The sequence below is a fragment of the Jaculus jaculus genome, chromosome 5 (genome assembly GCF_020740685.1).
Source record: "Jaculus jaculus isolate mJacJac1 chromosome 5, mJacJac1.mat.Y.cur, whole genome shotgun sequence".
Taxonomy (NCBI): domain Eukaryota; kingdom Metazoa; phylum Chordata; class Mammalia; order Rodentia; family Dipodidae; genus Jaculus; species Jaculus jaculus.
In genome coordinates, this window is record NC_059106.1 from 31,081,268 (window position 1) to 31,094,238 (window position 12,971).

At 39.3% G+C, this 12,971-nt stretch overlaps 1 protein-coding gene across 3 annotated transcripts in view; it reads right to left on the bottom strand.

Moving 5' to 3' along the window:
- The window catches only part of Arhgap21 (Rho GTPase activating protein 21), a 153,407-nt gene that overhangs the window by 62,476 nt on the left and 77,960 nt on the right, over positions 1-12,971 (bottom strand). For all 3 annotated transcript variants that reach the window (XM_045150810.1, XM_045150809.1, XM_045150811.1), the window contains one exon: positions 10,631-10,655. In XM_045150810.1, the coding sequence (XP_045006745.1) occupies positions 10,631-10,655 (25 nt within the window). The remainder of the gene's footprint in view (positions 1-10,630; positions 10,656-12,971) is intronic.

Genomic DNA, 12,971 nt, shown 5'->3' on the forward strand with positions numbered 1-12,971 from the left:
TGACACTTGACTTTCTCACCCATGCGATCCATCACACTCAAATTTGTTCTCAGTAGCTGCCAATGTCAGATCTGGTCCAGCAGTACCTTTTTGATTCCTATTCTAGTGAGTTCTCTATGACAAATGACAAGCTTTCCATTAGCCACTTAAAATTTACCTCTTACTTAAACACCAATTCTCCTCAGCTTTCTCACTCTGACTATTTTTTTTTTTTTTTTTTTTTTTTGGTTTTCTGACGTAGGGTCTCACTCTAGCTCAGGCTGACCTGAATTCACTATGTAGTCTCAGGGTGGCCTCGAACTCATGGTGATCCTCCTACCTCTGCCTCCCAAGTGCTGGGATTAAAGGTGTGCACCACCATGTCTGGCTTCTCTATTCTTAAATGTGATTTTCCCAGACATTTTTATCCTGAATGTCTGCATCCCCTCTCCCTGAATCATTTCATTATGCCTAGAACCTAACTATAGCATATCCAATGAAGACTTCCGGATCCATTTTGACTTCTATCTCTTCCAATGTACTTGGGATTTAAATTTTCAACTAGGGATTAAGCATTCTACAGGCATCAGAAATGCAACCTAACCCCAATCTAAACCCATTTCCCTGGGGACGGGTTGATGTTTTCCCTCAATGCTCTTTAGTTAGTGACACCTTCACCTAGCTAGTCAAACTAGAAAAGCTAATAAACACGATCCTCCATAAGTGATCCAAACTGGTTAACATATGATCCACCCAAGTTCCAGCAAGCCTAGGTGGTATTATTACTACATGCCTCATCATCATTTCTGGAGTGCTGCTTTTTCTTCTGTCTAATAAAGTCCATTTGTCCCCCTCTTTCCTGGAGGAAAAGATTATTTATGCCATGACCCCATAGTAACTGAATATATACCTTTATTTTGTTCTTCTGTGGTGATTTTATATTTGCATCATCCATCAGGCCAGCAATTTCTTGACATCAAAGCCTGTGTCATATGTGTATATGTACGTGTGTGTGTGTGTGTGTGTGTGTGTGTGTGTGTGTGTGTGTATTTCATTAAATGTAAACATGGCAGGGACTAGTCAGGGTGTTAAGAAAAAGATAACAAACCAGCCAGGCAAAATGAGCTAACAGGTGCAACACTGGCACATAACTTATGGGGGTAACCAACTCTCTGATTGGATTTGAATCCTGCTCCAGTGGGAGGGAATTTGTATCTGGTACTGAGAACCTAATCAAAAGCCTATGGCTTGGAAGAACATAAACTCTAGTAGGAAGCATTCACTATTTATTAGCTAAATGGATACATTTTACCCATCAAAGAGCCTTCTAAATGTCTAAGTTTGAGCCCTTTGATTAATTCTGTTCTTACTTTTAGTTACAGAGCCTTCTTTTTACAGATGATAGTGAATACCAGGGAAACCCAAGACTCATTAAGATGACCACGAAAGATTCAATGGTGGTGGGATTCGGGAGGGGGGAAACAGAGGGTGGTAGGAGGGGACTATGAACATGGTATATTATCTATGTGTGTGGAGGTTGTCAATAACAAGTTTAAAAAGAGAAAGATGGCAAAAAGAAAAGAAAGCCAAGTGCTTAGCACAAGATGAGCCATCTCAATCACATCACCAAGGCTCAGGGAATACTGCAGAGGTAATCATGGAATGAATAGGAGTGCCCTCACTGCGAGCCAGAGAAACTCCTCTACGGAGATGGTAGGAGACCTTAAACTCATCAAAGCTGAAGAAAGACACTGTGGAGCAGAGCACTCAACACTAAAGGAGACATCTCTCCATCCTACCCTCCAGAGCTTGGGAAACATTGCAGAGGAGAGAGCAGAAAACATGTGCCACAGGACAGGAAGGAATGCTTTGGAACACTGTCCTCCTGACATGAAATGACTGCTGTATTCATGACCTCACAGTGGCTGCCAATGACCCCACAGCACTGTTTTGGGTCCAACATATTGACATGAAGGATGGAGGACAACATGAATAAGACATTAAAAGAGGCAGGGTAACTTGGTAATAGGAAGACTGTCAGTTGAATAGGGGTGAGGAGGGCAGACAAAGAAGGTACTGGGACAGGAATGCAATCAAATTGTAGTATCTTACTGTACTAAATAAAGTTCTTAATAAAAACAATGTAAAAAGAAGAAGAAGAAGAAGAGGGCTGGAGAGATGGCTTAGCAGTTAAGGCATTTGACTGCAAAGCCAAAGGACCCAGGTTCAATTCCCCAGGACCCACGTTAGCCAGGTGCACAAGGGGGCGCATACATTTGGAGTTCATTTGCAGTGGCTGGAATCCCTGGCATGCCCATTCTCTCTCTTTCTCCCTCTTTCTCTGTCAAATAACTAAGTAAATAAAAATAAAATACTTTGGGGAGGTAATATGATGGAGAATGGAATTTCAAAGGAGAAAGTGTGGGGGGGGAGGAAGGGAATTAACATGGGATATTTTTTTATAATCATGGAAAATGCTAATAAAAATTAAAAAAAGAAAATTAAAAAAAGAAAAGAAAATACTTAAAAAAACAAAAGGAAGAAAAAAGAAAAAAATATCAAGACAATTTCAACTGAGAAAGAAAAATGTTAAAGAAGAAATCAGTAGTGTGTGAGACAGTGATGTTATGGAGAATAGGCAGGCAGGGAGAGTGAAAACAGCAGGGATGTTTTTATTAAATGGCTGAGGAAGACCTATCCGGTGACATCTGATAATACTACAAGGGAAGTGAGGTTAAAGGCCATGTTGTGTCCTTCCGTGCAATCATTCAGTGGCTGGTACTGACTCAATAGATGTTTCCTAAGTGAATGATTAAACAACAAGAAATGTTACTTCTTTATTTAATACAGTTAGCACTTAGGTATAAATACCAACAGTGAAAAGTTATCTGTTTAACATCACAAGCAGGGTACATAACTGTTGCAAATAACCTTTATTAACTTAGGAACTATAGACTTTGAATGTAGATTAGCTGGAAAGTAATCAGGAGCAAAAATGAAATTCTCCAGCTGGATGATATCTGTGATCGAGGTGACAAGTTACTAAGAAGTTAGGCAAAGAGAGCTCAGAATCATCGAGTCCCAGAGCTGCCTGCCTCAGAGATAGCATTTCTATAGAGACAGTGTTGCCAGAGCAGAGATCAACGTTCTAGAGACTGTGACTAATTACACCCATGAACTCCTCTCAGCTTCTTTTGGCTTTATAGCCCCCTGCTAAGTATCTCCAGTTTAGTTCTCTGGAGTTTTATCTTTCATATTTTATAAAGCTTTTAGAACTCTTAAAGAGACATTATTTTAATTGCATCTAATTTCTTGACTGTCAAATTAATGTCAAGCAATGTGTTTCCAAGTCCTAAAATCTCCTGGAAAGTAGATTTCTAACAATATCTACTTTCAGTGTAGACTACCCTAATTATGGCTTCTTGGTACTTTTAAGATAAGACTAAAAGAATTTTAAGCTCTCCTTTATATAAAGATGATGTCCTTTTTTTTTTTTTTTTCAAAGTAGGGTCTCACTCTAGCCCAGGCTGACCTGGAATTCATTATGTAGTCTCAGAATAGCCTCCAACTCTTGGTGATCCTCCTACCTCTGCCTCCCGAGTGCTGGGATTAAAGGTATGTGCCACCATGCCCAACTAATGTCCAAATTTCTATGTAAGCCCAAGATTACCCTACTTTTATCACTGTTCTACCATGCACACTTGGGTATATAAAATATGGTTTCTATATCAAGTGTCACTGCCCCTGGTTTAGAGGAAATGTTAGAAATAAGGCGACAGGAAAACAGGAAAGCAAAGACTGTTTTTCCCTCAATAGCCGAGACAGATACTGACATGCTAAACTGTAGCTTTGGTGACAATCACCTAAGAGCACTGTCAAGAGCTAGGTGGTGGCCATCACAGCAGGTATCCCTTTATTCTACACAGTCACTCAAACATCTGAGCTTCTACTATGTGCCAGGCGTTGAAACTTCTGCCATATAAGATAGTTTCCGTCCTTAATTATCTTTATTTTTGAAAGGAATGCAAAGAAATTGCTTCATAAAATCACTGATGCACTGGAGAGATGGCTCAGCAGTTAAAGGCACTGACTTACAAAGTCTTATGGTTCAGTGTGATTCCCTAGTACCCACTTAAATCCAGGTGTACAACACAGGACATGTGTCAGGAGTTAGTTTGCAGTGGCAGGAGGATCTGGCATGCCCCTACTCTTTTTCACCACCTGAAATAAATAAATAAATACTAAATATTTCTTAAAACCACTGACAATCATGTGGGATGGGTTTAAAGTCTCTTTATTGAGAAGGCTGAGACAGGAGGATTACTTGAGCCTAGAAGTTCAACACTAGCCAAGGAAACATACTGAGACCCTGTCTCCAAAAGAGAGGGAAGGAGGGAAGAAAGGGAAGGAAGAAGTAAAGAAGGGAGGGAGGGAAGAAGGAGGGTAAACGAGAGAAAGGGATAGAGTAAAGGAGAGAAGACAGGAAAGAGGAAGGGGGCAAAGTTCACACTAGCTGTGTCTTTAATCCCCGTACTTGAGAAGGCTGAGGTAGGCAGATCACCAAGAGTTCAAGTCCAACCAGGAATACAGAGTGGGTTCCAAGTGAGCTTAGGCTACAGTGAGACCCTCCTAAAACAGACAAGCAACAAACACATTCCACACTGAACAGTCTAAGCATTTTACTTTACAGATTCTAATGACCAATTGTTGCCTCTATTTCCCAGTAGCAGATTTGTGTGCCACAACTTTTCTGACAGAACAAAAAAGCAGGAATTCTCAACTTATTTACCACACACATGAATAATCAACAGATTGTCTCCAAAATATGAACAGGAGTTTTCCAGTGCAGAATTACATAATGCATTTCTCTACAATCCTTTACTAATTGTGAAACATCATTTGGAACAAGATACCCCTTCAAAATTTAAAATCAGCTATCATTTCCCTAATCATTTTTATATGCAAAAATATGAAAAACATTTTAATGAAGCTCTAACTGGGGCACCAAGAAAAAAAAAGGGAGCTCTAGGACAAGATAGTGACAATAAGAGAGAGAACTGGGTGACAATTTTCTAAACTAGAGAATAACATATGCCCATAGTCACAAGAAGCTCAATCAATCCAGACCTAAAATGCAAAATCCTCACCTAGGCTCACTATTATGAAATGGTGGAACACTAATGATCTTAAAAATAGTTATGTACATATACAAGTGTGTGTGTGTATCTATTTATTCACAGTTTAAAAAACTAATAAAAGGCAATGAATTACCTTTGTCTTTGGGAAATTTTATATTACAGCCATAATCCTTATTACCACAAATACCAACTAGAATGACTACTGTTTTTTTTAATATTTTATTTTTATTTATTTATTCAACAGAGAGATGGAGAGAGAGAGACAGAGACAGAGACAGAGAGAATGGGCATGCCAGGGCCTCCAGCCACTGCAAATGAACTTCAGACACATGGACCACCTTGTGCATCTGGCTAACGTAGTTCCTGGGGATTGAATCTGGGTCCTTTGGCTTTGCAGACAAGCACCTTAACTGCTAAGCCATCCCTCTAGACCCTGTTTTTTTAATATTTTATTTTTTTCATTTGACAGAGAAAGAGGGAGGGAGAGACAGAGAGAATGGGTGTGTCAGGGACCCCAGCCCCTGTTTTTAAAAAGATTAATCAGGGCTAGAGAGATGGCTAAGCAGTTAAGGCACTTGCCTACAATGCCTAAAGACCCAGGTTTGATTCCCCAGTACCCACGTAAAGCCAGACACACAGGTGGTGCATGTGTCTGGTGGTTATTTGCAGTGGCTAGAGGTCCTGGTGTACCCATTCTCTCCCTCTACCCCCTCATGGTATGTAAACTGGAACGACCACATTGGAAAATGAGCAAACCTTGCACTTGTAACTATGATTCAGCAATGCCATTCTAACATGTCCATCCTATACTAGGAGTGAGTACATGTGCATTTACAACACACACAAGAAGACTCATGGGTGTGTTATTTGAAATAATCAAACACTGACAATATTTAAATGCCTATCAATATAAAGTGAATAATTTGGAAATACTCTTTAAGACAACTTTATTAAGATAAAAACTTTAAAATTACAGATATAGCTCAGTGGAAGAGAACTTGCCTAGCAAGCACCAGACCCTGGATTCAGCCACCAGCTCTAAAAACGCAAAAAGCATTGTGCTCCTTTCTAATCAACGCAACAACATGTTAGTCTAGATTTGTAGAATCAGAAAGTATATATTCTTTCATGATTTTTTTCACTCATCAAAATGCTCATGGCAACAAAAGTATAAAGAAAAAGAGAAAAAAATATATAAACCAAATTATCAAATTTAGTTTTAAACCAAATTAGTATAAAACTGGAATCATTCTGTGCATCAACTGTACTATTGAGAAAGTAAAGGGAACCAACATGGCCAGTACCTTAATTTAACTTTAAGGCTCTGGAATTGGAAGAAAATATATTTTGTTTGTTTGTTTGTTTTAAGCCAAGGGGGAAAAAAGAAAAAGAAAGACAAATGTAAAAGTCAAGCTACACATAAGAGTGTGGTAGTCACGCTATATAAAAAAACAGGTATGGACTGGAGAGATGGCTTAGCAGTTAAGGCGCATGCCTGCAAACCCTTAGAGCCCAGGTTTGATTCTTCAGGTCCCACATAAGTCAGATGCACATGGTAGGACATATGTCTGAAGTCCGTATGCAGTGGCTATAGGCCCTGGCAAGCCCATTCTTCCTCTCTCTGTCTCTATCTCTAATAAATAAATAAAAATAAAATCTTAAAAAAATAGGTGTTTTTCCAAAGAGGATATACAAATGGCAATGAACACATACAAACATTAGTCTTTAAGGAAATGCATATCAAGACCACAAAGAGAATATCACTTAAGACCCACTAGGTTTGTTCTAATACAAAACAGAAAATAGAGCTGAGGAGATGGCTCAGTCAGTGACGTGTCTGCTATACAAGCATGAGAACTTGAGTTCAGATCTCCAGAACCCATGTAAAAACCTGGGCATGTTGCTGGGTGTGGTGGCGCATGCCTTTAACCCCAGCACTCAGGAGGCAGAGGTAGGAGGACTGCCATGAGTTGGAGGCCACCCTGAGACTACATAGTGAATTCCAGGTCAGCCTGGAGTAGTGTGAGACCCTACCTTGGGGGAAAAAAAAAAAAACAAAAAACTGGCCATGTCTAGCTGAATCAGTGGGTTCCAGGTTCAGTATCTCAAACAAAAGGGGGGGGGGCTGTCTTCTTCACCCATTGTTGGCCCCTGGCCTCCACCACACATGTGCACACACATGTGCATGCTATATCCACATACAAGTATGTGTAAACACCCTATCCACACATACAACCCCAAACAACACAAGCAACTACTACTGTTCTTGGGAACACACTAGAGCTTAATGCTAAGACTAATGCTGAAGACACACCACATGCTTCATCTGCAGAGCACAGAGGAAGCAAGCTAGAACTGAACTGGAAGCTCTCTCCCTGCTGGCTAGCTTTCATAGTGCTGAAAGGTGCGATGCAGTCTTGGACCCAGAAGGAAAAGCCCAATAGGATGAGCAGAGCACCAGGACTCCTTAAACTTGGGAGACTTCAGGTCACCGCCAGCCAGGTGTTCAGCATGGTGTGGTGAGTGACAGTCACTCCTATGAGGCATTTAGGTCCTCCCTCACCTTGATGTGAATCCTTTACCTTAGGTATTCACAGATATAAAGCAAATTTCTTTGATTTTAATCTCAATGCAAGCTTCACAGAGTCGATTTCATAACAAACTCATACACCCTACATCCATCTATGAATTCTTGGCCCTACATATATCAAAACATTTTTAAGAGAATTATTTTTGAAACAAAGAAATGAGGAAGGTGGTTTAAAAATAAACCATCAGAAATAGAATAGAATAACAGATTATAAACTTAAAGAGTTAGACATAACTGATCTGAAAGCCCAGCTGTCACTTAATCAGCTAATGCCATGTGATCTGAGCATATTACTGTATGGTTTTCAATAGGACGAATATGATTTCCTATACTTTGGTTGCATTCTAATATTCCTCTTCAAATCTCTTTCTGTCTTCTAAAATGTTTTTATTCTTCCCAGTCAAGGCACATAGTCACATACAATTATTCATATAACTACATACAGTAATATATGTCATATTCATATATGTCACATTCATAATGTCTACATACAGGTTTATGGCTATATCCTTCTACATTTAGTACAAGTGTTTTCCCCATGACAAGCGTAAAACTCTACATACCGTGTGTTCCATATATGCCACAGCAAATAAGCCTGGAGAATGACAGGAAGATGACAGACAACCCCTGTCCTCTTTCCTCTTACTGATACTTATTTTGTCAGCTGTCCCTTTCCCCATGAAAGCCTGTTCTCAATCCATGCCAGGTAGCACTTGGAATTCATCCTAAACCCTACTGCCTAACAGATGGTGACAGTGGAATGGCCCATCTTGCACAGGTGACATTGATGATGCCATCCTACATGGTTCTACACCCTCAGATTATTTGTGATAGTGATAAAAGAAACCATCTCCCTCTCATGTTAACTCTTAGCATACCTCAGAACATTCTGTGGCTAGATAAAAAAATTACAAAAATCCATCACTTTAAGTAGACTGTTACATTCATATACATGAAACTGCTCAGCAAATCACTGACATACTTTTAGTGCCTAAAAATATGTATCAAAATATTATGTCAATCAAAAAACACAAAAGAATATCTTGCATGGTGCCACTTATAAGAAATTCTAGAAGAGGACTGGAAGGATGGCTTAGTGGTTAAGGTGCTTGCCTGGAAAGCCAAAGGACCCAGATTTGATTCCCCAGGACCCACATAAGCCAGATGTAAAAGGTGGCACATGCATCTGGACTTTGTTTGCAATGGCGGGAGGCCCTGGTGTGCCCATTCTCTCTGTCTCTCTCCCGTTCTTTTTTTTATAAAAAGTTCTAGAAGAGGTAAAGCTAATCCATAATGAAAACAACTTATTAGTGGCTGTCCAGGGCCAGAAGAGTGACAAAGGAATACAAAAGAAGAGAGATACTGTATCTTGACTGTGACAGAGTTTCACAGATTATACATTTACTAAAATTCATCAAACTTCGTACTTAACATGGGTGTAAATGCAATATTCTTATTTAAAATACATAAAACAAAAAAAAAATACTGACCAGTACTTTTCAACAATTTCAAGGTCAAAGATAGGAGTCAGGGAAGTAAACAAGAAAGGAAGAGGGAGGAAAAAAGGGAAGGAGAAGAAAAGACAGATATGAGTTGTAATGACTAAAGGAAAAAGAGAACATCTCATGGGATTCTGGAACAACAAAACAACAAAAAATAAAAGCCTTCTGGAAAAAGATTAAGTTCAAATAAAAGTCTGTAGCTAAAGTAACAATATCACATGAACGCTTACTTTTAGATCCTTGTGTCATAGTTGCATAAGTTTTAACATGGGAGAAGTTGAATGTGGATCTATAGAAATTGTACTTCTAACTTTTGAAAGAACAAACTTGAAATAAAAGTTGATAACAGGGGCTGGAGAGATGGCTTAGTGGTTAAGCGCTTGCCTGTGAAGCCTAAGGACCCCGGTTAGAGGCTCGGTTCCCCAGGTCCCACATTAGCCAGATGCACAAGGGGGCGCACATGTCTGGAGTTCGTTTGCAGAGGCTGGAAGCCCTGGTGCGCCCATTCTCTCTCTCTCCCTCTATCTGTCTTTCTCTCTGTGTCTGTCGCTCTCAAATAAATAAATAAAAAATTAAAAAAAAAAAAAGAAGTTGATAACAGGTGTAATGGTGGCTTACTCCTTTAATCCCTGCACTCTAGAGGCAGAGGTTGGTTGGAGGATCACCCTGAGACTACATAGTGAATTCCAGGTCAGCCTGGGCTACAGTGAGACCCTATCTTCAAAAGCCAAAAATGAAAAAGAAAGTTGGCAATGGGTGCATTTTATTGCATGTAACTTTAACTTATTAAAGTTGACTTAAAATTAAAAGAGAAATATATCAAAATTAGATGTAATCATTTTCTCAGCCCCTTTTTTTGTACCTTAAAGACTGTTTAATTAAGAGTAGCCAGGTGCAGTGGTGCACGCCTTTAATCCCAGCACTTGGGAGGCAGAGGTAGGTGAATAGTTCAAGGCCATCTTGAGACTATATAGCAATTCGAGGTCAGCCTGGACTAGAATTAAACCCTACCTCCAAAAATCAAAACAATGTTTAAATTAAGAGTAAAATTAACTCTAAGAAGAATATAAATCCTCTTCTTTACAATGTTTGCATTAATAAACCCAACTGATAAAACACAAAGCACTAGAGCATTGTTTAGAAATAAACATATCAGATCACTTTCTTAGAGTCATAATCATATATATTGAAATCATTTCATATTCAAAACATAAAAATGAGGCAATGGAATTCATAAAACCTTGAAATTTACAGTAAAAAAAATACTGACTTCAATGATTCGCATATCCAAGAACTTAACTTTCAAGCTTAACTGCATACTTAAATTTTTTAAATTGTCATTTCAGTTAATATTACTTAAAGAACAAAAAAAATGTGGGTAAAAGAGCATTTAGAGAAAAAGTAAAATTTTTCCAGCATACCTCCTCTGTTTCCATTTTCTTCATCCTACAAAATAAAACAAAATATCCCTTTGAGTACCATTAAAAAACTCTTGTCAAATCACAGCAAGGCTCAATTTAACACAAACAGCTCCATACTATGTACATACCAATTATAATCTCACTAACAGCATCTTTTGCCAGAGGGGTAGAAAAACTGGATGAAGCCAAGTTAGGGGAATAGTGTGTGTGTGTGTGTGCACATGCGCACGAGCGCACACACTCATATGTGTGGGTGCCACGGCAAAGGTGTGGAGGTCACAGAACAAGGTTGAAGTGTTGCTCCTTGCCTTTAGCCTTGTTTGAGACAGGGTCCCACTGTTATTGTTGTTTGTACTTTTTTTTTTTTTTTTTTTTTGCCACAGTGAACAGCAAACCAGGTAGCCCTCAAGCTTCAGGATTCTCCCAACTCTGTTTCCCATGGTTGTTGGGATTACAGACACGTGATCTACCGAATCCAGTGGCCAGGCTTGCACGGCAAGAACTTTTAACCACGGAGCTCTCAGCCCAGCCCCAGTTCAGTTACTGACATGTTGAGTGTAAAGTATCTAATGAAGAGCTTCAAGTGGAGGTGCCACCTAGGCAATTGGAGAGATGAAGCTAGAATAAGAGACCTGGTCATTATTTATTATTGTGACTTTCAAAGTGCCTTTAGGGGCCTCTTACATGATTCACAATGGGCCTAGACTGCCACAGATTTCAGTTCCTGTTTTCAACAGTTCACCTATTCTGTCTCTTTGCTATCAAGCTATCTTGCTGCCATGATGTCTATGACCAGCTTAGAAAGTAGAAAAGAGGGCTGGAAGCCGGGTAGCACGTCTTTAATCCCAGCACTAACTCAGGAGGCAGAGGTAGGAGGATCACCATGAATTTGAAGCCACCCTGAGACTACATAGTGAATTCCAGGTCAGCCTGGGCTAGATAGACCCTACCTTTAAAAAAAAAAAAAGAGGGCTGGAGAGATGGTTTAGCGGTTAAGGTGCTCACCTGCAAAGCCAAAGGTCCCAGGTTCGACTCTCCAGGACCCATATAAGCTAGATGCACAAGGTGGCACATGCATCTGGAGTTCGTTTGCAATGGCTAGAAGCCCTGGAGTGTCCATTCTTTTTTTCTGTTTTTCTCTCTCTCTCTTTCATAAATAAATAAAAATATTTAAAATGTTCATTTGCAAAAAAAGTAGAAAGCTGGGCATGCCTTTAACCCCAGCACTCAGGAGGCAGAGGTAGGAGGATTGCTGAGAGTTTGAGGGCACCCAGAGACCTCATAGTAAATTCCAGGTCAGCCTGAGCTACAGTGAGACCCTGCCTCAAAAAACCAAAAACAAACAAACAAAAGAAGTAGAAAAGAAACTGTTTAAAACACAGCTACTCAGGGTGTGGTGGCACACACCTTTAGTCCCAGCACTCAGGGAGGCAGAGGTAGGTGGATCACTGTGAGTTCAAGGCCACCCTGAGACTACATAAGTGAATGCCTGGTCAGCTTGGGCTAGAGAGTGAGACCCTCAAAAAACAAACAAACAAACCCTAAAAACACAGCTACTCAAAAATTTGCTGAGCCACCTCCATATGAAAGTTACCATTAATTGCAGAAAGAAAAACAGATTTGGCTAACATCTGATAATTTATTACATAACTTTTGACCTTTATTTTGGCTGCCCAAATGTTATTCTCATCTTCTGGTTGTAAGTTCTGTTCTGTGACTAGGAGGTTGTGCAAAGTGACATAATAAAGACATTGTTGTATTAATTACATGCTGTCTAAAAGCTAGGCAACATTAAAAACTGTTTTAAGTGGGGGGGGGGCTGGAGAGATGGCTTAATGGTTAAGGTGTTTGCCAGCAAACCCTAAGGACTCAGGTTTGATTCCCCAGTACCCATGTTGGCCAGATGCACAAGGTGATGCATGCATTTGGAGGTTGTTTGCAGTAGTTAGAGGCCTTGATGTGCCCATTCTCTCTCTCTCTCTTCCTGTCAAAAATAGTAATAAATAAAATATTTTTAAAAAATTGTTTTAAGAGCTGGAGAGATGTCTCAGCAGCTAAGGTGCTTACCTGAAAAGCTTAAGGACCTGGGTTTGATTCCTTAGTACTCACATAAAGCCAGATGCCTAAAATGGCACATGTGTCTAAAGTTTGTTTGCAGTGGCTATAGGTGTGTACATATTTATTTTCATAAATTAAAAAATATATATAATACATATAATAATATATATATAATATATATAATATATATTATAATATATATATTATAATATATAAAATATATATAATATATATATATATGTTTTAAGCTGGGTATGGTAGTGCATGTTTTTAATCCTAGCAT